Source organism: Molothrus aeneus, chromosome Z, assembly GCF_037042795.1.
Source record: "Molothrus aeneus isolate 106 chromosome Z, BPBGC_Maene_1.0, whole genome shotgun sequence".
Lineage (NCBI taxonomy): Eukaryota > Metazoa > Chordata > Aves > Passeriformes > Icteridae > Molothrus > Molothrus aeneus.
In genome coordinates, this window is record NC_089680.1 from 16,611,418 (window position 1) to 16,636,450 (window position 25,033).

At 38.3% G+C, this 25,033-nt stretch overlaps 1 protein-coding gene across 2 annotated transcripts; it reads left to right on the forward strand.

The window, feature by feature from the left end:
- The first annotated feature begins 1,426 nt into the window (after nucleotides 1-1,426).
- Nucleotides 1,427-24,949, forward strand: SLC35D2 (solute carrier family 35 member D2). Of its 2 annotated transcripts, XM_066568947.1 has the most exons (12): nucleotides 1,427-1,613; nucleotides 4,349-4,382; nucleotides 5,987-6,073; nucleotides 8,953-9,020; nucleotides 11,835-11,906; nucleotides 13,869-13,937; nucleotides 15,006-15,108; nucleotides 17,063-17,155; nucleotides 19,506-19,573; nucleotides 20,298-20,376; nucleotides 22,139-22,221; nucleotides 22,817-24,949. In XM_066568947.1, exons 1-12 carry the CDS (start codon nucleotides 1,471-1,473, stop codon nucleotides 22,917-22,919), a joined length of 1,002 nt encoding a protein of 333 aa, XP_066425044.1. In that variant the 5' UTR covers nucleotides 1,427-1,470; the 3' UTR covers nucleotides 22,920-24,949. The 2 variants fall into 2 exon arrangements, with proteins under 2 accessions (XP_066425044.1, XP_066425043.1); XM_066568946.1 differs by lacking the exons at nucleotides 11,835-11,906; nucleotides 13,869-13,937.
- Nucleotides 24,950-25,033: the final 84 nt, after the last annotated feature.

Sequence of the window (25,033 nt, forward strand, 5' to 3'; positions counted from 1 at the left end):
GCAGCTGTTGAAGTATGTTCTCTGATAACCTTTTGTGGTTGAAAATCTCATTAATCCAGTTTGTTTAAATCCTGTGTCGATGCACTTAACTAAAAAGTAATTGAATAATTTAAAAAAAGAAAGTGTCTTTCATTGATTGTAAATAATTTTGCACCAGTGATACGGTTTAACTTTTGTTTCAGCTTCTGAAAAGAATAGGAAACACTAGTCATACAAGGCTTCTTTGCCTATGTAAAACTGGTAATTCATTCGTGTATGTAGGTTTTGGGTTTCTAAAAAATATTAAGTGCTTCTGACTGTTCATCTGGCTTCATGTGAATAGTCTGATCCCAAAATGAGCCCTGAACATACATCTGTTGTAATTCTGAATCATAACTCAGAATTGCTCCCGAGCAGTATTTCACAGGGCAGAAGACTGTAATTACCAGCCACTTGCAGACTGGAATATTACTTCATCAGGTTTGGTTGTGGATTTTTTGGTGGGGTTTTTTTGTTGTTGTTGTTGCTGGGTTTGAGTTCTTCAAATTTCTTTTTTCAGTCAGCCAGAATATTTCCTCAGGTCTTTGAAGTATGACAAGTACACTGGATTGTACTTTGCCATAGACGAAATTCAGACAGCTGAAGCAGTTTTCGATCATGACAAGTTTAGGGTAAAATACCAAGTTAAAAAAGAAAGATGGGTTGTGGAAGACTGCTTTTTGTTTTATTAAGTGATTACATACAAGAAATTGTTTGGTTCTTTGAAAGATTTAAGTTGTAGTTTCGCGTGAGTTAAAAGCAGAAGAGTTGATGTGCTGTCATTCTAATAGATGCTTTGAATAAAAACTTGATTTAATTTTCAGGTTTAATGTGTGCTGTTTGGTAATTATTAAATACTCAGCCTCTTCCTTGTTTCTGACAGCCCGGCTTGTTGCAGAGAAGGTTTAAGGTGTTTATTTTCCCTGTCCCTTGAAATCTGACACAAGTTAAACCACCCGAGGCAAATTGTTTTTTAGTTTCAGGAACTTGTGAGAATCCGTCCCTCCGCGCGGAGCCCAGGCCGAGCTCTGGGGGTGCTGAGGGCTGGCTGCAGCAGGGTCCCCGCGGGGTTCGGCCGTCTCCCTTCCGCGGGCGGGCTCCAGAGGCCCCGCTTTGCCGCCGGCCTGGTTTAACAGCACGGCCGGGCGCTCTGGGGGCCGGGCTGCCGCGGCCCCGGCCCGCCGGAGGCCCCGCGCGGTGCCCGCCCCGCCGCCGCCGAGTCCCGTGGGCCGCTCTGGCGGGGCTCCCCGGCCGTGGCGGCGGCAGCGCCCCCGGCAGGCGAGGCGAGGTGCGGCGCCGCTCCAGACCCGCCCGCGGGGCCGCCGCGCCCGGACCCGGGGCCGCCGCCGCCGTCTGGGGACGGGCCGGGGAGCAGGAGGAGGAGCGGCGTCCCCACGGCCACCCTGGTGCAAACCCGCGGTGCGGCCCTGCTCGCCGCCGCTCGTCGCCGCCATGAGCGCCGGGCAGGCCGCGGGGGAGGAGGCGGACGCCGTCGCCGCTTCCCCGACACTTCCCAGGGTGCTCTCGGCGCTCTTCTACGGGACGTGCTCTTTCCTCACCGTGCTGGTCAACAAGGCGCTCCTCAGCGCCTACAGGTGAGCGCCGGGGCGGAGCGGGCGGCCCCCAGCCGCGGGTGCCTGTACGGCCGGTGCCGGGCGATGCCGGGCTCTGTCCCTGCCCGGCGGAGAAGCCTTCCCGTTCCTGTTCCCCTTCCCGGTGGCGTGACCCTTGGGCGTCCGTGCAGCTCGGGATCCCGAGCCAGCTGGTGGGTAATGTGCTGGAAGCAGGGCTGGTTTCTCCAATCTGGGACCCTACCCGTGCCCAGTATGTACCAGTTCTGCAGCACCGCCCGACTACACCCGTCTTTTCCTGCGGGTCTTTTCACTATTCCCAGAGGATCGCACTACCTGAGACACCCGTGAGGGAAACAGCGTATCCTCTAACTGTTCCTGCTGAACAGTATCTTTCTTCCAGCATCTTTCCTTTCTGAGGCAGCCAAAAACGAAAAGTGAACCTCGTAAAATGGCTTGATCGTAAAAACACTGAGAGATTCCGTCCTTGACTTGATGGTGCTAATTCCCATATGGAATCCTGGTGATAATTAGAACCTTCTACCACTGTAAAGCAACAGCATTAACTGCACCCCTCTTACACTGCACTTTACTCTTAGTCTTGCAGCTGACGGAAATAGGAACTTGGGCATTCATCTCCAAGTCATACTTTTCCCATCTAGATGTATATACTTGTTGGACTTCAATCATCCTTGTGGGTCCCTTCTGACTCAGGATATTCTATGATTCTATATTGTCCTGTGACTGTCATTTTTGTCACCAGTAACGTATTTTACTTGAAATCTTTGCTCTGTTTTTGCTATGGTTTAGCTCATCTTGAATCAAAATAAGAAAAAGAAAAACCAAAATAAGAAGAAAGTTAAAAGCCAAATGTCATTTTCTAACATTCAGTGCTATTTGAACATATAGCAGCTGTATTTAATATGTCTCATAAATTGTACATGGTGCAAGTTGAGATTTTATTTTATAGTGCTTTTTATCCTATGGACTGCAGCTCCCTGAAAGTCCCTAGCATACATCTAGCACATCTGCATGAGATAATCGAGTACAGTGTGTCCATCAGTAAGCCTAAGTTTTGTATTAAGACCTTACAGCATTGCTGGAAGTATTTAGACCTCTGCAAATCACAAATGTCTGCAGAAATCTGTAGTACAGATGGGCAAACTCTCCATCTTTATATGGGGGAGCTGTAAATACTAAACAAAAGGCAGTTTAAGTGTCACATGATTATAAATGGAAGTCCTGCTATTTTTTATGTTTTTCCTGCCCCCAATATTTCTGTTTCCCTGATCTCTTTTGCTATCAATTGCTCCTAACTCTGTTTTAGGACTGTAGGGCTCTTATGGCCTTTTTGCTGTGAGTCAGCGTGTTTGTTTCTTTTGTCAATGCTTTGTTCCCATTTCAATTATGTTAATATTAGATGTACATTTCTCGCCACACTAAGTAGGAGAACTGCAGCTTCTGCAAATGTCATGAAGTTCAACAAGGCCAAGTACAAGGTCCTGCACCTGGATTGAGGCAATCCTAGGCACAAATATAGTGTGCATGGAGAATGGGTCAAGACTAGCCCTGGGGAGAAGGACTTGGGGGTGCTTGTGGTAAAAAGCTGAATATGAACCAGCACCGTGTGTTTGCAGCTCAGAAACTCAACCACCTGGGCTGCATCAGAAGAGGTGAGGCCAGCAGGGGAAGGAAGGGGATTCTGTGCCCCTGCTCCGGTGAGACCCTACCTGTAATAATGCATCCAGGTCTTGGACCCCCCAACTCAAAGAAGACATGGACCTGTTGGAACTAGTCCAGAGGAGGCCACTAATCACAGTGGCTCTGATCGCAGGATGGCAGCACCTCTCCTGTGAAGACAGGCTGAGAGAGACAGGGTTGTTCAGCCTGGAGAAGGTTCCAGGAAGACCTTATTGTGGCTTTCCAGTACCTAAAGGGAAGAGCTCAAGAAGGACTTTTGAGAAGGCCATGTAGTGATAATGCAAAGGGAAGTGGACATAAGCTGAAAGAGGGGAGGTCTAGATTGACACTAGGAAGAAATTCTTTACTGTGAGAGGGGTGAGGCACTGGAGGAAGTTGTCCAGAGAGGCTGTGGGCTCCTCATCCCTAGAGATGACCAATCATCAAGAGCAGTCTGGATGGGGCTTTGAGCAACATGGAGTAGTGGAAAGTGTCCCTGCTCATGGCAGAAGGTTTGGAGCTAGATGATCTTTAAGGTCCCTTCCAACCTAAACCTTTCTGTGACTCTATCTACGCTTTCAGGTAAAGCCAACTGAAGGGTTATAGTAGGAATGTAGCTAGTTTAGTAGACAATAGATGTTTCTACAACATTTACCTAAGAACTTGATTTTGACAAAAGCATATTGCTAGTACGTTTGGATTGTAGAGATAAGCTTCCATGTTAGAGCAAATGCAAGATGTTTTAGTTACTATCCCATCTCAGGATTTAAAATGTATATGTGAAGCTACTCAAGAAATGATGCATTAAGAGTTCTCTAAGTGTGTTACCTTCAGTTACGAGTAGTCCCCAAACAGCTAGCAGTTCAGAATTGATCAACTGTACATGCATGGGCTGTATCATTTGGGCTTCAGAAATAAAATATTTCTATTACATTAAGTGTAGTCTTGAACTCTTCTTAAACACAGGGCAGTCATCCTCATGTTCAATTGTTGAATTTGGTTTTAAAATGTAACTTTTTTATTTTTCCTAATTACTTATTTCCATTCCTCAGTACTAAATATCTGTTCATGCTTTTCAGCTTCCCGTCACCAATGTTTCTTGGAATTGGACAGGTATGTTCACAAGTAAAGCATACTAAAAGTATTCATTATTTTTAAGTTAAACTAATGATAATAGAGGTAGATTTTAGGGGGCAAAATCACAGTTACAGTGAACTGCTTGTCTTCTGGATTAGATACACTTTAAGGAACTGTAATTTGTTTCATTGAAAACAGGCAACTTTGAGCTTGAGTAAAAATTATTGCCTGGAAAGACTGGAATGCTATTTAATTCTCCTTGTAAAGTTCAGTAATTAAGGAATCTGGCCTTCAAAACTGTCCAGCTTTGTTCTAGCAAATGCATACATTCTGCATGCATACATTCTGTGAGGGTCCTTGAGCCTTTGTGGACTGCATGCAGAGATATTGCCCCTGTTTGTAGCCAAACCATTAATTTCCTCATAAATTTCTCCCCATTTCCCAGCAGTTTTCCAGTAGGACCAGTGCAAAATTTTGATTCTTTCTTGCTTTATTTGCCCATGGGTAAGTTGGAGTATGGCAGCAGAAATGTTTGTTGTTGGGCGACATTGTAATAAAACCAAAGTTCAAATGCTTGTGGACTGGGTCCATAAAGAAGAATGTGTCACTGCAGAGGGATCACTAATAAAGACTGAGCCTTGAAGCAAGTGTTATTTAGGCAAATACATTTTATAGGGAATTTGCTTTCTGCCAAGGCTGCACAGCAGGGGGTAGTGAGGAAGTATTGAAAACAGGGTACCGTAAGTCTGACATCTCTGCTGTTAGGTGCTAGAGAGAGTGAAATGTCTTGTAAAGACTTTGTGATGTGATAGAGAGTTTTACATACCCAGACTGCTCAAAGAACCATAGAACATGTTTCAGTGAAAGGCTTGAAAATGTGGCAATACTTCATGTCTTGATGTGGCTTTTTTCTTTGTAAAAAAAAAGAAAAAGAGTCTTTGCAGAATCAAAGACTTAATGACATTTCCATTTTTTTGTTGACAGATCCTTCCAAGATTTTTCTGAACACTATATAAAGTACATATGATACGGTATAATGCTTTAGTCTGCAGAACATGACTCCACCTCATCCTCTAGATACTTGATTGCTGTATTTTCATATTAGGAAAATTTGACCTTTTGTTTTGACTCCTTGGGGCAGCATTAACACCTGTGATATATGATTGCTCAGATACTCTTCTTCATTCTGTCTGCATCTTTACTATTTCTTCCTCATGTTGACAACAGATTGATCAATGCCCAACTTCCATGTTGCATTACCAAAAAAAAGTTTTGGGAGTGGTTCTGCAGACTAAACTATTTTCTGAGTAAAAATTTCATGGTTTATCTGGGATTGTGTCCTATTTTATTTTCTCAACTCCTTCTCAGCATGCATTGTTTCACAGAATGCCACTAATTTTCTTCAGGATAGTAAAGTATATTTGTGTATTTTACTTTTAAATAAATAGCTGGCAAAATTGTTTCAATAAGAGCAAAATTATTTCAATTTGTTAATTTCATTCTGTGCTGTTCTTTTAAAGAAATACATAAAACCTAGCATTTGTCAAATTCATATAAAGATTTTGTCTTTGAAGCAGTTTTTTCATTCATACATTACAATTTTGCTCTTGCATGACTTCTCATTTTTTCTTTTTGTTTAGATGGCCGCCACTATACTTATCTTGTATGTGTCAAAACTAAATAAGATTGTTCACTTCCCTGATTTTGACAAAAGTATACCTGTGAAGGTAAGGATCACATATGTCATAGTATTAATAGGAAAGAGTTACTTCTTATAGTAGCATTCTTTCTTATGGAGACAAGAAAAACATTTGCATTTCTTTTTCAAATGGGATTCTTTGCATCATTGTTTCATTTAAAAATTGATTTGATAATTTTAATTTCTCTGTAATATTCTAGTTTGGGCAATAGATATAAACTCTGTTTGCAGAGAAATCATTGCAATTTAGTTATGCAGCACATGGGAAGGTTGCTTTACCTTTATATAGCAGGATGAAATCTTCCACATTTCTGAAAGGTTTTTCTGGATATAGCTCTCTGTGGGATCAATGGGAGATAGGTGTTTGTGAAAGACTTTTGAACACAGCATAAAAAGAGGAAGGCTGCTTGGAAATATGAATGAAGCATGTGATAGTAGAAAAAATAGTAGAAAAGTAATGTGGTAGATGAGAAACCAGAACAATAGCTGACTCCCAGTACAACATTTACGTTCCATAGGAGGGGCTAAAATAATGCCCACTGAAAATACTGATGGTGGCGACTAGCTGCATTATACAGACCTTAAATGTATATGGTCTAAAGAGGCAGGATAGAACAAATGTGACAGGACCTCCTCTTACCTCAGTTTGGGAACTAGAATGTGAAATTAGTACAGCAACAATCCTCAAAGATTTTTGCATCTATGCAATGTTGTTGGAATGTTTCTTCGATGCATTAGCCTGTGTGTTTATGTCTTGTTGCAGGTTATCAGTTGTGTTTGCTCCAGGACACAAGGAATGTTCCCAGCCCTGCTACAGGGATCAGATAGCATAGTTTTTCAAGCCCACATCTTTACTGCAGAATGTCTTGTCTTCCTGTCAGTGTGAGGTTTACAATGGATGTCTCACAGATATGTTTATTCTTAATGCATGTTGAAATCATTGGCATTTCTACATGTACAAGTCTTGGAGGAGAATCCATGGTATTATTCATAAAATGGACAATCCTTGCTTATTATTCCAGAATAAGAAAGAAAGTTTCCCCGTGGGTAGCTTTGAGTTCCATGTATAAACAACTTATTGAGACCTTGAGAAGTTTTTTCCCTCCATCCCCACAAGTCCTGCTGTGCTCCCTCTCTGCTGTTGTCTTCGCTTTAACTTATATACAAAGGCATTAAAAAATACAGCATGTATTTTCTTTATCCTAATAATATCTGTTGTTTGGAAGATTTTGCTGGATAGGCTGGGAGGAGTCAGCATTTTAGCTTCTAGGACATGTACACTGTTTGTGGTGTTGGATTTGACTAGTCATAGTGAATCAGCTTTTTTTTTTGAATCAGGATTGCCCATTGTTGATTTCTCTACTTTTTAAGGAACCCTTAGTCCAACTCCTTATCCTTTTGTCAACTTTTGCTATGGCACTAAGATAACCATTACTTTTCACTCCTCAACTGGTAAATGTCTTCAGTGCATTCAGCTAGAGTTTTAAAGTAGTGAAATGCTTATTTTACTGATGAAACTTTGAAGTTCCTGACCCCTTTTAAATAAATGATTCACTGATCTCTGCTGTTATGCTGGATGTTGTAACTTTGTCTTTACAATGGAATGAATTTCAGAGGAAAGATAATATAATGTCTGCTCTGTTTTCAGCCTATAAATTAAATGAACCAAAATGTTCTAAATAAAAGTCTGCAGATGAGACTGTGCTTTACAAAATTTTTGCAAACTTAGGCCAACAGGCTGAATATTTATTGTTACTCATACTCCTGCTTTCTTTATACTCCTGTTTACTTTTACTGTGACTTTCACTTAAAAGTTAACTTCCGTTGACTATCAATTAACTTTTACTTCACTTTTTTCTCTCTTGCTGTGAAAGAAACACAGCATTTTTAACATAGATTAAATACACCCTACTCCTCTGTATGCTTTTCCAGCAGGGTTTAAAAATGAATAGCCTTTGACTTTAGTGTCCTCCAAAGTGTCCCTGTTTAGAAACAAGAGCAACTATTACACATTAGGATAGAGGATCTGTTATGTCTTTCTGCCATCTCAGCCCCTCTTGACTGATAGTGAATGGGACCAAATGTACACACTGCCTTTGTCCCCATTGATTACCTTGGCTGGCTTAAATCTTCTGCAAATTCCAACCTTATCCATTCTGTGATAATGTAATTTTTTCTGTAAAAGGAAAATTAATGACTTTGAATTGCAGCTGATAATTGTAGGGATTAATGTATTCTTGTACATTTTCTTAAGGCTCATAAGTTCCATTATTTTTTCTCTATATTGTGTTATGGACTATAGATTTCTGTGCAAGTCAGTCTCTTTGCTGGTTTAATTTACTCATAGTTAAATTTACTCATAATTACTCAAAGTTTAATTTACTCATAATTACTTAACTTTCCTTTCTAGTATCTTACAAAGCAAATTTTTTGGGTTAATCTAAAATGTTGCAACTTCCAGCTGTATTAATATGTGTGGAATATGTAGAAGAGCACAGCATACTTATAGTTTATTAACTTTTTTATTCTACCTCTTCAGTTGATTATTTAGATACTGTTGTTATTATTACCTTTATATCTAAAATTAAATGTTAAAATGGATATTTATCTGAGGATTATAGTAATTAGAATAAGAGTGATTAACATTTACTCTAAATGGATTCTAAGTCTCATTAGTGGTAAATTGCAACTCTTCTAATGACATAAATGAAGCTGTGGTCATGACCAGTCACATAAATAGGAGCTGCAGATGAGCTTGCAGCTTAGTTACCTTTTTTCCTGTTGAAAAACCCCTCTTTCTTCGTAAAAGTACATCTGATATGACAGGTATTAAATTCTATCAAGTAAAGTTCCTCAACAGTACTTCTAAACAAAATAATCTGAGTTATGCTTTTAATTTTATCACAGTTATTTCCTCTGCCTCTGATTTATGTTGGAAACCACTTAAGTGGATTATCAAGTACCAGCAAACTCAGGTACAGTAAGTAGAAGTTATAAGTAGACTCTTTGGATTTTACCCTTTTCTCTTGTGGGGTAAAAAAGAAACACTAAAGAAGAGCATTGTCTGGAGTCTTAAATCCATGTGCTATCTGTCTGTCTGCCTGTCTGTCTAAACCCCTGGTCCTGTTATTAAATTTTTACACAAACATTTGACCAGTTTACAAGTTGTCTACTTCCTTTAAGGGGAGCTTAGCCAGTCCTGTACTGACATAAAATCACAATACTGCTATGTAACCATGAAAGTGCTTACACTTCTGCCTCACACCCAAGCATCTAGCTTTTCCTGGGTGTCTTAACCAGAGAGTTGGAAAACTGTGTTTCTAGAAGGAAGAAGCATAAGGAAAATGTTTGTATCATGGTGTCATGGCAGATATTTAGGAATCACCAAGAGATGAAAAACTACTGTGTAGTGGGGTGGTGGTGATGCTTGGGGAGGTGGCGGTTGTCAGGGAGCGCTGCTGAAGAGTGCCTTGACTCCCATGTGCCTGTAAGCTTAGACTCATGAGAGTTGCTTCCATGCTAGTGCTAAAGAGGTGTAAGCAATGCAGATAGAATGAATGACTGTATTTTCTGTGGAAGACAAGCATAGAAGCATGATGGCTGCACCAGGACTGGAGGATACAGCTAGAGGATACAGCAGGATACACCACTAACATTGTGGTGGTTTTTTTATGTTGTTGCAGGCTTCTGAAGGTTTGGTACTAAGCTAAACCAAAACAGAATTTTGCAGGTTTCTGTGCAATTCATAACTATTAGACAGATGCTAGGAAAGAAAGTAGAACCACAGAATCATAGAATCATCAAGGTTGGAAAAGACCTGTAAGATCATCCAGTGCAACTGTAAACACAGCACTACTACCACTGTAACCCTGAACTAGTAATCTTATCACCCAATGCCAGATCCAAGCGCCCTCAGGGATGGTGACTCCATCACCTCCCTGGGCAACCCATTCTAATGCTTGATCACCCTAACAGTGACAATTTTTTTCTAATATCTAGTCTGAATCTCCCCTGCCTCATCTGAAGGCCATATGTTCTGGTGCTCTCACTGTAGGCACAGTAGAAGAGACCTACCCTCACTTCACTGCACCCTTCTTGCAGGGAGTTGTAGAGAGTGATGAGGTCCCCCAGTGTATTACTTTTAATTTGTTTGCATTTCTGTGGTGGTGTTCGCAGGGGTCTCAGGATGAGGGAAGAGACAAGAATTTTGATTCTATGTTTCGGAAGGCTGATTAATTATTTTATTATATATATTATATTAAAAGAAAATTATATATTGAAACTATACTAAAATAATAGAAGAAAGGATTTCATCAGAAGGCTAGCCAGGAAAGGAATGATAATAAAATCTTGTGATTGACCAGAGAGTCCAAGACAGCTGGACTGTGATTGGCCATTCATTAAAAACAACTGCATGAGACCAATCAAAGATGCACCTGTTGCATTCTACAGCAGCAAATAATTATGGTTTACATTTCATTTCTGAGGCCTCTCAGCTTCTCAGGACAAAAAATCCTAGCAAAAGGATTTTTCATAAAATATGTCCGTGATACATTTCTTTTTATTTATAGAATTAATGTTCTCCAGCTATGAACACTAGATGCCTGGTTCTGCAACTCCTTGTTGAATGTATTCACGAGCTGTTCCACTGAAACAGACATTAAGACAGGCAGTACTGTGCCTGGTAGCACTTCAGCCATTGTGAATATGAAAGAAGTTTCAAAACTGTAAAAATTGGGTTTTACTTTCCCTTTTCCCTGATTCCCTGTAGTAAATTTAAATGCTTAGTAGGGTATGTAAGTGCACCTTCTCCCTCTCCTGTGGCTGGTATACCTATTTTAGATTTACCAGTTTTAACTAATTTTTATAACAGAAACTTTAAAATGCCTGCAGTGTTCCTACCATTAACATTTTGTTACATTACATTTTGGTACAATGTATGATACTTATTTACATCACTGAATTCTCCGCCTTGTTTAGGTTGTCTGGAAGGTGCAGATGATCCCATGCATAAATTCAAAATATCTGTTGTAAAGTTTTTAAACATTGTGTTAGGAATTGTATCATTTACTAATGCAATTGTTAATTATTATCTTTAGCAGGGGATTAATTGGTCCATATGGCCATGCTGTCACATTTACAGTGTCAGATGCAAGTGTTTTCTCACCCAGAAAGGTTTCCAACTGCATTACTTCATGCAGATCAACAATATCTTGCTAAAAATAGAAGTTTGTTTCGTAGTTGCAGCTGTGGCCCCACCTTTTATGTTTCTTGTATTTCCTCTAATTTTTTGGTCATGGATTTATTTTACTTTTTCAAAGTACAACTTGTTTACTAAGCATGTTTTCTTTGTATTTTATTTCTGTTACATGTTTTCAGAGAAAAGTTTAGTGTCTCTCCTCTTAAGTTTCAATAGAAATAGTTTTTATTTAACTATGCCTATGAATTTTGGAGAAAGAATTATTTTATAAGGGTTATGCTAGGTAAAAAATACCTACTATATTCCATTTCAGTAATGCAGAGTGACCTTCAAACATAGCCAGTTGCACAAATTTACTAGCTGGCAAAGCTTGCTATCTTTCAATTATTTGGTTGTCTAATGTGCATTTCAGACTGACATTCATATATATGTACTAAATACTAAATATATGTACAAATTGCTATTTGGTTTGGTTTCTTATTCCTGGACTAATTGTTCCATCTCCTGGGTTAGTAAAATAAGAGTTAGAATATAAGAATGCTATTAATCTGATACTATGCTTGGATTTTTATTTTGTTTTTTTTGACAGTTTGCCGATGTTTACAGTGCTCAGGAAGTTTACCATTCCACTTACTTTACTGCTGGAAATCATCATACTTGGGTGATCCTTTTTGTTTGTTTTTGGGGTTGTGTTTTTGTTGTTTTTTTTTTTTTTTTTTCCATTTAAGATTCCTTTACTTTAGATCACATCAAATGGATTACTTGTGTCATCTCATCAGAAACTTGAATGAGTGATTTTTACTTACAAATAGAGAAAAGCAAAGAAAGTGATTTATGTAGCTTTTTTGAAGGCATAGATATAGACATTTTAGTGAAGAGAGGGAAAAAATCAACTTGCCTCCATTTTCATATCTCATTCTCTAGACTGTTACTTGGGTTTCAGGTCAGCAGACACAACTCAGTACTTTCAGTGTTTATGTTTGTGTCTTGTCTTCTAAACTGTGAACTGCTTCAAACAGACAGATCCTTATGTCTCCAAAGAGTGCTGATAGCATGGCAGTCTGCTTATGTAGAGTAACTGTCTGGGTCAAGTCTGAAAACATACCAGGTTAATGAAGCAAAATGGTATTTACCAGTTCTTAGATCAGAGAATTCCTTACTTACAGACACCTATGTTATTTTTCATGAGAAATTAAGAAGGATATGCTAGCTGCTTAGGATCTCTAATTTCAGTAGTACTGAGTTGGAGGAACAGGAGTAGAAATAAATCATACTTTGTCCAGAACTTCACAGTTCTATCCACATGACTGATGCTGAGCTCACAAGATGAACTCACAAGGAGAAAACCAGCTTGCTGAATCTGAACCCAGGCAGCGTGAGAGTGATGATCAGGGGAAAGCTAAAACTGCAAAAAGCCCCCAACTAAACCGTCATCTGCTTTTGGCTGAAGCAGCAGTTAATTGATCAATGTGATTCATATTTGGAGATGCTCTGGAATTCTTTTCTAGTTTTAACTTCTCCCAGGGAAAGCAAAACTTGCTGTCTTCTGTTGGCCTGAAGACTCCCACAAGCAAGTGAAAAAAAAATATGAGTCAGTGAGATGCACATAAATGCTCAGCTGGAGAACAGCAATGTGGCCTGTGAGTGCAAGCAACATCCTAACCAGTGGAAAGCTTGGGAGGAGAATGCTGTGTAGGTGCAGACTGACACAGTGGATTTCGTCAGGGCTGAAAATGAAAGGACTCTAGAGAGTCTGTGCAGGCTTATGTCAGGATTTTTGAAACAATCAAGATTTGGCTTGTTACTCTTGAGAGTCATTATGATCAAAGCCTAATTTAACTAGAGTCTGCTCAGCACATTATTCTTGGGACAGTGGTCCACAGGTGTAGTCCTTTACACACAGGATTTCTCCAAGAGTATTTCTTCAAAGAGAATTGTACATTCTGTTTTGAGGATCTTCTCTCTCAGTCTTATCTTGACAGAATAAGGACTAGGGGAATATCTGTAAGGCATGTTAGAGTATGATGCAAAAATGAGTGCTTAAGATATTTTCAAATAAAGTGGTGTAGATATAAAAACCTTTTAACAGGTTTACAGTATGCCTTTTACTACTCTGTGGCAGCACTGATGTGGTGGTGAAGAATGTTATAAGCTCCATGTTTTCCCTTTCAAGTAAAAAGTTTCAGTTTGAGTTCAAAATAAGTATCTATTTGAAAATAATCCAGACAGTGTGCTGTATAGCATCTTCCTCAACAGGGGTGGTATGAAAAACTGCATGAGAGATGTACTGGACTGCTGGACGACTCTGAAATATGTCTATTATGAATATCAATACACATTAAATTTGTTTGGTTCAGTGCTGTTACTTTGAACCTTTAACCTTTACTTTTATAATTGTCTAGTAAGAGAGTGCTCAGAGTGCTTTTTCAATATCTGTTCTCAGGGCCAAGGTCTGACAGCATGGCACATGAGCAATCACATTTTTTCTGTAAGGTTGTCAAGACTTTGCTCTCATATTAAATGTTCTGTGATTGTTAATTGCTTTGAAACTTTTCAGGCAGACAGCCATTTAATCTCTGCTTCAAATAATGAAAATGTGAACTGTTTCAATTTTTGCCTGCAGGAAACGGTACCCACTGAATATTATAGTCAGCATATTTGCCATCATTCTTGGGGCTTTCATAGCCGCTGGGTAAGGTTTTAATTTCTCATACAAAGCCATATTATGAGGGGAGGGACAGCAGGAGGACTTTTTCCTTGTTTAATTCTGAGTAAACCTAAGTAGAGATAAGTTATTTTGGATAAAGTTTTGATTTGGAAAATCTCTCTAGTGACATCTCTAGGAGGTGCAGTTATACAAAGGAAAAAATCTAATTCCTGCTGACAGTCTTTGGGTGTGTCTTTTTCCACCTCTAGGTTTTCCATGTTTGCAGGATCATAAGTGAAGCAAGTTAAAACTGTGTGAGGAATCATGTTTTTATATCATGGTATCAGTGTATTTTAATAATCTTGGAAAAGTATATTCTTGTTCTGGATAGAAAGAATGATATAATGATATTTTGGTAGTGAAATATGGAGTTACACATTATATATTTTTTTAATCATAACCCCCCCCCTTTTTTTTTTTTTTTTAACTTCTATTGTGAGATAATTGCTACAATGCACCCGTATGCTGTTGTCCTCTGTTTTATGTTTGAACATTCCTTTACCTACCTGGAAAGTTAATGTTTTGCTTGTTTGTTTCCTGGCTTTGCTATGAACAAGGGTAAATAATTTCCATGTGATGTGACAGAGATAGAGCCATGTCCTATCAAATGAATTACCCTGTATTGATGAGATAACTAGTCAAAACAAAAAGGATGACAATATGTCTGAAAAACATACAAACCAGCTGGATTTTATTCCCTAGCTGCTTTCTCTCTGTAGTAAAAGAAATAGGTAAGTAAATTCAATTATAATTGGACTGGTTGTCAGGGTTGAGATGGGTGGAATTTTTCTCTGAATGAAAACTGAACATTTCCTGCCACTTTCACACTGAGCATTAGGAACTCTGATGTTTCATTTGTGATGGTCCTGTGACTGGAGAAATGTAAAGTACTTTGACTTACAAAGAAGGCTTGAAGCCTAACCTGTGACTGGCTGGAGTTCATGGGATTTGCATATCCTCATTCACAATATTTGTCTTGGTAAACAAGGTAATGCAATGGATTGCATATTTTTTGCTTATTTACAATATAGTATTTCTTTCTTTCTTTCCCAGGTCTGATCTGTCTTTCAATCTGGAGGGCTATATCTTTGTGTTGCTAAATGATATCTTCACAGCAGCAAATGGAGTTTATACAAAGCAGAAAATTGATCCAAAGGTAACTTGGGGTGATTGATTTGAATTTAGCAGTGAGCTACTGTCTTGTTTTAGGGCAAATTTAGGGAGGGGTCCCTCTAGAAAGCAAATTCAAGTGGCCCTTCTCCCTACCTGATCAGGAGATAAACTTCCTTGGAGAAAAGTGGAAAAAAATATTTATTTAACAAGCAAGGTAGTCACAAACATGAAAAAAAAAAGAATAATATTAAGCATTGGAACCTCACACTGTTCTGAAGAGATGGCAAATTCAGAGAGAGAGTCCTTGTCATGGAGTGTAGCTTGGCTTGCTCAGTCTCTTATCAATCCCTCTGGTGCTAGAAAATGCTGTGTCCTGGACCCTGGTGGGGCACAGGCATGAGCACCTGATGTTTTCCTGGGTTTTCAGTCCAGAGCAGGTTTGAATAGTTCCAAGAAAAAGAATAACTACAGTCCAGGGAACTTCTCTGCCTCAGCTAGCTGAAAACTAACTAAAAGCAAAGGAGAGCTCTCTCCCACTGTCCTTGCTGCAGACAACACACACCGAGAGAGAGAGGTGAAGCTCTTATCTCTAGGTTCTTGAATACAGCTGCCTCAGACATTCCACCGCTTCTCCTTTTCCCCCTCTTCACTCTTGGATCTAGTTTTAAAGGCACAAAACTTATTTATAGGCTAAACAGACAAATGGGGATAAAATTCAGCATCATAAAGTCACCCCATTAGTCACCCTAGGACACCAACTTATTATATGGCTTTTATGTACTTACCATTATGAACTCATAAATAACTTTATTTACTTTCACATTCCAGTTGATACATGCATTCTTAATAGAGAACAGCCTAGAAAAAGTTGTTATTTCTATCTCTGGCTAGGCTTTGGTAAGCAAACTATATTTTCTTTTCTCCCAAGGCTTTTAAGCAGAGTTTGTAGTTATAAAAAAAAATCAAACCATAAAGCAAACAGTTTACCTCTAAATTTGATATGTATATATATAGGGATGACTTTTTTTGACTAGAAACACATGTTATGTGAGGTTTATGTAGAATAAACAGAGAACTGTCCAGCCTAAGTCATAACCACAGTAACTGTAGACTTTCTCAGTTATCTAAAAGCAAGTCTTCAGCAAAAGCAGGTGTGACAAGGTATTAGTTGATGTCTTGATATACATTACTCATGTAAATGTTGGGCAGGCTGCTCTTCAAATGCAGTGCCATGAAACATACTAAGCCATAGCAAAGAGCAGTCTTGGATAGAGGTTTGGTTTCTGACTTCTGTGGTTCACTCTGTATAGCAGAAATATATGTCTTTTAAAAATCTTAGAAATCTTTGTCGATTCCAGATTGCATTTTTATTTATAAGCAGCGCTTAACAGCCTCACAATTTTCTGCAAAATACAGGAGAAGAGATAGGCTGCAGAGATTTTCTAAGCAGCATGGCTGAATCTGTAGGAAGGGAAGGTTATTTTTTCATTATCCTAATTTCCTGCCTTTGTGCCAAGCAAGTTAACCCACAGGTTATATGGCAACCCTTAAGTTGCATAAAGTTACATCAATTACCAGTGATTACAGAGCTCTATCTATGAGTCAAACTTCATTAATTTTCCTGTTATATGTTTTTGTGGTTGATTTGTAGTAGAATGACTAGGTGATTGCTTGCCCAGGGAGAGACTTTTGTGAAGTCAACACAAAGCCCTTCTGGACCAGGGCTTTTGAAAGTTCCTAAAGTTGTATAGGAAGTGTCCAAGGTATAACAGAGCAGTAACACTCTGCTGAGTGCACAGACAGAGTGAGTGAAGTGGAATTTCAGCTTAGTATGAAACACTGAATAAAAGGATTGCAAGTTAAGTTTGTATTTTAATTTGAGATGTATTCTATCTGTTTACTCGCTGACAATAATGTCAGAAGAATTACCAGAGAAATATGTAGTATTTTGCTCCCAAGTGGCTTTTAATGCCAAATGCCATGTTTGTTTTTCACAGGAGTTGGGAAAATATGGTGTCCTGTTTTATAATGCTTGTTTCATGGTGATTCCAACAGTTATTATTAGCTTTTCTACTGGAGATTTTCAGCAGGTAAGTAGCAATATTGCATATCTCAGACTGATAATATTATTTTGTTCATATTTCATTTGGGGAGTGAGAGGGGCTTTTTGGTTTTTTCTGAAGAAGTAATTCTCCCTCAATTGATTTGTTTTATTAGTTTGAAAAGTGTGAGTTAGACTTGTCCTTCACATGTAAGAACTTGTGAGTATTCGCTTAAGGAGAAGCTAATTTGTGTGATAGTCCTTATTTGAGTCTTTCTCTAGGAACTAAGGTATGTTCAGGTACACCCAGCTTGAACAAAAGGTTGAGAATCCACCTGCACTGTGTGATTTGCCACATGCTCTAAAACAAGATTGCAACTATACAAACAATTTTCAATCTTTCTCTTTGAATCTTTCTGTCATTCTGATGTCCAGGGCAGATTTCTGTTTAGTCTCAGTCTAGTTTAGTAACCTACATTGTGGTTTGTCATAGAATGAGAGCAAGAGTCTCCCCAGATAATCCTAATACAGTATCTATAGGCAGTATGTCCTTAAACATAAAATATCAGACCAGAAGGCTTTCCTGGCTCCCTCAGACTTGCTGAGTTGCCTTTTTGGTAATAGTTAAATGAGTCTAGTCATTCATATTCCTTTCTAGAAATGTTTTACATTTGCCACAGAAAATTCTTTGGAGGATGTAATAAATCATTGTAATGTTCTTTGTTGTATGTTGTTGTGCCCTGAACTCATACAATTTTGTCACTGTGTTTTTAGAATTCTGCTTTAAGCAGAAAAATTATGATTCCCTGAAAGTGCTAGAATTAGGTCTGCAGTGAATGTGAAATTTCTTTATGTCATCAGTCCAGCATGACCTTGTGCCAGGTTAGGACAATGCAGCCGCTGCCTATCCTGGAAAAGGAGCCCAAGTTTTTATAGCTGTAAGATTTCAATTACTTTTCCAGAACAAAGGGTTTGAAATATTTTGGTAGACCTGGTCAGAGGAGTTTACCTTGTTGCTATGTTTACTTCAGGGGAAAATAAGGAGTGTGTTGTGCCCACTGGCTGATTTGCTGTAAACATCTTAATGCTCAGTTACCTGAAGAGAATAAATATCTATTAAGGAAATACATTTTGGTTGCTGTGCATCTCATTGGTTTGGTCACTTAAAAATAGAAGTACTGTTAAATGTTGCAGATAACTAGTGTCACTGTGACACACAGAAATCAAATTACAGAGAAAACAGAGAAAATGGAAAGATACTGATGATAAGTCAGCAAATGATTGTAGATAACCATTTTACTGAGCAGATTTTCAGACCAGTTTTTACCCTGGCAGAACTTCTTGCCTTGACCCATCACAGCATACGTCTTCTGCTGTGAAGTCAAAGCAACAGTACCATGTCTGTCCCTACCCCCATGTGATAGGGACATGCTTCTACTCCTCTAGCTAGTTCTGTAATCTTGGAGAGATTGCAGTTTGTAAATGAATGTCTAAGTTACTAATTTCTCCTCCCCCAGATGGCTCACTGTAAGGACAGGAAAACATGATGCAATGTAAGAGGAAGGAAGCCCCAGAATGGTTATACTTGGCAGCTTGTTGTTGCACACCAGCAAAATTCTAGTAGGGCAGAGCTGCTCAAGATCCTTTTTACCTATTACCTCACATGGTGGAGACTCAGCTGGCCGTTAGCATGAACTAACGGCCTTTATTCTGTTTCTCAGGGATGTGTTCAGCCTTAGCTGAATTTGTTGTTTATGTAGCAAGTGTAAACTAACCAGATTAAAATGAGGCATATCCAGGAGTGGCTAGAGATGGAAAAGAATCTCTGACATGTTTCTTAGTGGCTGGTTGGCACTGTGTGTTTGTTAGCTGCACTTCACTAGGGAGGATACTTCAAAGCAATTGAGCCTTTTCATTGATATTCGTTATTGAGAGACCTTAGTAATGCTCAAAAACACAGGCCTGGACCCTGAAAGTTGTTCATGAATGAATCTGTGGTGTGGAAGAGATTTAGAGGAAATTACTTATGTATTTGCTGTTTCTGTCCATCTCACATCAACACTATTTATTATGTGTTATTATTCACAGTGTTAGTATCTGTCAGTAAATAGCAAAACACAATTTTCGGTATTGTGTTCATGTTCACTGCTTACAGTGTGCACTTGTGTATTTGCACTGCTCTACATGTTACAAGTACTTGTCTACGTATCAGGGATGCTGTCATCCTGCTGTCTGTCAAGTTAGATGTATTAAATTGTTTCCAGAAGTAATATAAGTGGTTCATAATTTTGGTATGAATTAAATGTATTTTGTGAATTTACATATTTTCATATTAAGTACATTTTATATGTGTTTACAGTTGATTATATAGCACATAATTCTCTCTCTCTTTTTAATAGGCAACACATTTCCAGCACTGGACAAATTTTTTATTTGTCTTTCAATTTATTCTTTCCTGTTTGTTGGGGTAAGGATATGGGGGAATAAAGCAGGTTTTTTTCATGTCAGTGTTTCAAATTGAAAATCTCAAACGTAAGACTCACTAATAAGTTACATTAAAGTTCAGAGAAAATGGGTTTTCCCCCAGGGTTATGTCTTGACTTTTAACTATTTCTGATGGTGTAAATAACTGTTCAGTGCTATCTGGATTTTTGACCTCACAGTACAGTGCTGAGCAACATGACATTTAGCTTTGTATTTTCTGTACGATCTGTCTTTTCCAATAATCTAACTTTGCAGTTAATAGCATGTATAAGAGTATAAGAACTGTTTCAGTGTGTTTGTTCTTCAAAGCAGCTGGAAAAGTGTGGGAGACTTAAAAGTAATGAAACAATGCTTTGTTCCTGTTGAAACTGCAGAGTCAAAGGAAGAAGGAATTGCATCCTGTTCTTCTCTTCCATGTCATATCCAAGGGGTCAAACTAACTTCAAGCACTGACATTTAAAAAGCACAGAGAAAAGAGTTGACTCTGCTAGAGCTCAAGTAGCATATTTTAACATGTATTTTGAATATTCTGTAAGTGCACATCATTAACTTAAATTAGAGATTCACAGAAATTCTTTTACAAGGGTTTGAAACAGGTGGGATTATAGATTCCAGAAAATTACTATTCCAGATAATGTTTAATATCTTGAAGTAATGTTAAACTTAGCTCCCTGGGAGGAATTTATAAAATTTTCTCCTTTGTTTAGGTTTCTCTTGATGTATTCTACTGTTCTGTGCAGTCATTACAATTCTGCACTCACAACAACAGTAGTTGGTGCAATCAAGGTGAGTTATGGACCAGAAGAGGGAAATAGAAATGCTCAAATAGACAGGAAAGAGCATTGGCTCAGCAGTGATCTTTATTCTGCTTTGAGATGGAAACTCAAAATGAGGGCTAATACTGAGACACTGCTTGTGCCAAGCAAGGTCACACCACAAAGTGACCCTATTCTCTTGCCTTCAAAGTCAGGTATGCTCCAGAAAACATTGTTAGTATTGATCTGTTTTTATTTCTTCTACAAGAGAAACTGGAACAATTTTAATTAAAAGGTGTACATTTAGCCACATTTCATCAGGGAGTATCCTGTGCCTCTGTTGTTTGTTAGGTTATTGTGTGTTAGTCAAGATGCCCTGATGCAAATCCAGGTGAACTTTTACTTTGGATTAAACTAATTTCCTTAGCAGCTGATATGTAAGGCTTTTATAGATACAGAATAATGACTAAGCTGAAGTACAGAGTGTGCTTTATGGTTAAGTGCCTCAGCCTCTGTGTGAGAACCTGTGTTCTAGCTGAACAGACTAATTAATTTTGGTTCGTACAAATTCTGGTCAATTTAACCAACACCAAAACATGCATATCTTAAAAATTGAACCTGGTGTCCTTAGAGTCTGTTTTCTTTAACTCAGTTTAACTTAAAACTGTGCATCTTGCTTTGTATTGATGAGGACAACATGTCTAGGAACATCCCTGACTGCCTCTGCACTTTTAGGTAGGCCAGTTTGGAGAGAAACATAGAATTATAAAGCTGAAAGAGAAAAGACAAAACTTATGCAGCTGTGGGCAAAAGATTTTCAGAATTCAACTTACCTTAACAGGAATAACAGTACTGAAAGTGCTCCCTTCCATGACTAAGGAAAACAATAAATTCACCATAACAAAATCTGCAAAAGGAGGGCAGTACTTCTCTTTCTACATCCTTTTCCTTTTTGAAAGCTGCAAGATTAATCTAGTAGTTTTCATTCTGTGGCCCTGAAAACATTCTTCTAAATTTTCTATGTCTGCATCAAACCATTAAGTCAGGGCAAGACTATTTCTGTTTTCTTAGCTGTAATAGTGTTTGACACTCTTTGAACAGCCTTAAAGTTGAGAAGCAGGTTATGATGCAGCAGTCTCCATTAGAGACTTGTAGAGACAGATGTCATTATGCAGACTAGCTGCTAAAACAATTGAAAGCAACAAAGTGTTGGTAAAATGATCACACACTTTTACATTTTTCCTTGTGTCTTTAGGGGTCTATTTTTCCAAAACTTGAAGCAGGTGGGTGAGAGGTAGAATTTTTAACTTTAAGCTGTGCCTGTCTTGAACCTGTACCAAGTGATTTCAGAGCACATTTAGTTGGAAAAGTAAGCAGATAACCCTCTTAAGGTAATAATGAAGAACTTTTACTGTGGCTTTAAGGCATCCTTTTTATGCTGGAGAACCCAAAACCCACTTTTAAGAAATGAGATTTGAATTCCAAAGATAATAAAGAAATAAATATCAAAAGGTGACCTTAGGTCCATTTTACCTAATATCAAATAGCCTTTTTTTTCCCTAGAAAGTTACTGTGCATTGTATACATTTAGAAAACATATTGATTTTATTATTCTTTTCATTGCTACATTATCCATAAGGCTGACATCCATGAAATTAGTTTAAAGGCTGATTTTAGAGTGGTCAGCAACACAGTATGACTATTTCCTTAGAAAAGTGAATTAGTTGATATTGTTTGTATTCATGGAGATGAAATCTGACTTAAATAAATGCATTAATTTTGTTTCCTTTCAGAATATATCCATTGCTTACATCGGAATGTTGATTGGTGGAGATTACATATTCTCCATGTTAAACTTTGTAGGGCTAAATATTTGGTAAGTGAAACTTGAATAGCCTTTATTTATTAAAGCTGAAAATTTCTTAGTGAGTTCTAGTTTTATATTTTGTTTGATTGGACTCATTCGGTGATGCAGTTTTGAAACTACTGGCCTGACAAAGCACTGCCTCAGCATGTCATTACAGTTAGTTATGTCTTTTCATGTCTGTTTTCAGACATTAAATATTGCTGTGGTAAGGCCTAATTGTGGAAATATGCCTGCAGTTTTACTGTGTGGAATTATTTATTTTTTATGAGCAGCAGTTCTGAGCTGTGAGGCTTCCAAGTACAAGTCAGCTGGGAAGTGAGAAAACTGACTGAATGAGTTGTGCCCATTATATAAGCTCTAACTTGTGAGTGGTTACTTTCTGTGCTTAGATGATGCCCTGTGTATGTGAATCTGTGTGAGCAACTGGTAATTGATCTTTGTCTGCTTGGGGCTGCTTTCTCAGATGGGTTACATAGCTCTTAGGTGCTCCTAGTTTATGATAGCTGGTGTTCTTTAGCTCTTCAGAAGGAAAGTTATGTACCTATGAAATGACATCTGTAACATCAGACATCTTTGACACCACTGTTCATTCTCTTTTGTTTAGCATGGCAGGAGGCCTGAGATACTCATTTTTAACATTAAGAGGAAACAGCAAGCCTGCACAACCTGGGGATGAAGAGAATGCACTTACAGTGTCAAAGACTTAGACAAAATGCCTGCCTTGAAAGAGACTGAAGATACAAGTTTGTTTAGCATTGCCAAGACGTTAAATAAGTGTATGCTGGAACATATTTGGAACAACAACAAAAAAATCTACCTCAGTTGTCACAGATGCACACAATTCACTGGCTCAGAAATATTCTTGCTCACCATTTTTTTTTACATGCAAGCTAGTTTGATTTTAGCTTTTTCTTCTTAATCTGAAAGCCATTTTGTAGGGAGGAATGCTATGAGCCAATCTTAAGTTGTAGATTTCTGCATTTACCATACTGTACTTGGTGCTATTTCAACAAGATCTTTGAGCTTTGTTTCAGTGACTGCCTGTAGTCTCTTGAGGCAAAATTCCCTGTAAAGATCATGAGGCTTGATTCACCATTGCCTTATGCCATATGCAAACCTAGATATCACTGGGGAGATGAAAGATCCTAGTGTTTCAGATTGATTTCACGCATGCATGTGCTCTTGGGTAAGTGATATAGAAAGTATGGAGCAAAGAGGGTATTTGCCCCCAGATTGTTCCCTGTGTAAGTGTCAACTAAAAAATTCAGCCTATGTCCATGTATGTACATTGTGTAGGCATTCTCTCTCTGTGTTTTTCTCATCCTCAATCACACTATGGTGTTCTGCATAAATTGTCACTGTTGTTATAAATGAACCCTCATAACTTTGCAGCAGATCAAGGAGAGTAGGGAAATGACAGGGGATATTTTAATATTTGAAGATTTTTTGTGTGTATGTGTCTGTGAGCCAGTACTGACAAATCTATTTTTGTTAAGGTACATTTTTCTTTTTATATCACATTCCTCTCCTCTCACCTTTTATCTGCCACCACCTTGCTGCAGAGAAGTGTGCTACTATGTACAAACATAGTAGGAAAGAGAAACATAGATATGTGGAAGACTGACTTGTCTTTAAACAAGGAGAAATGCTAGTGTCCTGTTGTGTCTTATATATACAGTAAAAGCTTATCTGGTACTCATTTATGCTTTCAGTTCTAAGCAAGGAATGAGCCTGGGGATAACTACAGTAGGCTCAGCTGGTACAGTGGTTAAGAGGCCCAGACTGACGGTCTTAGTGATCATCTGGGACAATAAGACCTATATCTATATTTCAATAACACCTGTATCTGTATTCCTTCTTTGAAAATATTTGACAATGCTTACCTGTTTCTCTGAGGAGAAACTGTTAACCTTTGAAAATGTGATAGGCACACTGAAGTGCTGGAAGACAGCAGAGAAATTAATCTTGTTGAAGTTCTCAATTCCCTGTGAGCATGAGCCAAAATTTTTGAAAATAATCAAATCAAAAGAAGATTTGGAAAGACTTTGACATGGAACCAGGGTGGTCTAATGACTTGTTTGATCACTTCAATTAAAATACAGCTAATCTGAAAATACAGAAAATCAGAAAATGTTACTCTGTGTGTAGCACATCAATGACCAGTCTGAATTAGATCTAAGAAACATATGGGTAACACCAGAAGATTCAGGGAGTGACTGCCTGCATGGATTTGAATGGCAAGAGGACCAGTGACTGCAGGTACTAGAAGTGGCATTTAAAGATATGGTCAAAGTGAAAAGAGAAATCTGAGCTATCAATTTTCTCACAGCTGGCGAAGAATGTGACTTTCATTTTCTATCTGTTGAAGACCTGTGGAGGGAAAGCATTGCTGGAAATATTTTTCCATCATCATCTGTTTTTAAAAATTTCCTATATGCTTAAAAACCTTCAATATTTTTGAGTGTATTCTTTTATAAGTCTCCTCTTTCTTCAGAACATCTCTACCTCCACAATTTCAATTACTGAACCTTAACTCTCTTCCATGAGACAAGGTATTGGAAAGTTTTCATTTCTTGTGAAATTAGTATGAGTGCCATTTGATTGCAATACTGAAGAACACACAAAGGCATCTGCTAAATAAGATGTAATTCCCACAAAAGAACACTTAACATTTGCATATAATTAATTAATATTTTGCTCTACCTTTTATAAATAAAACGATACAGATTACAGTTTTCACAGGTGTTTTGTTTGGGTTACTTTTTTTTTTTTTGTGGATGGACATATTCAATTGTACCAAGCACATGAACAACACTACTAT

What these genes read in the sequence shown, in the direction of transcription:
- SLC35D2 (XM_066568947.1), top strand. Translation starts at nt 1,471, where the DNA reads ATGAGCGCCGGGCAGGCCGCGGGGGAGGAGGCGGACGCCGTCGCCGCT. An exon ending in CTGGAAATCATCATACTTGG is followed by an intron (nt 11,907 to 13,868) that starts GTGATCCTTTTT and finishes TTTTGCCTGCAG; the next exon opens with GAAACGGTACCCACTGAATA. An exon ending in CAGTAGTTGGTGCAATCAAG is followed by an intron (nt 20,377 to 22,138) that starts GTGAGTTATGGA and finishes GTTTCCTTTCAG; the next exon opens with AATATATCCATTGCTTACAT.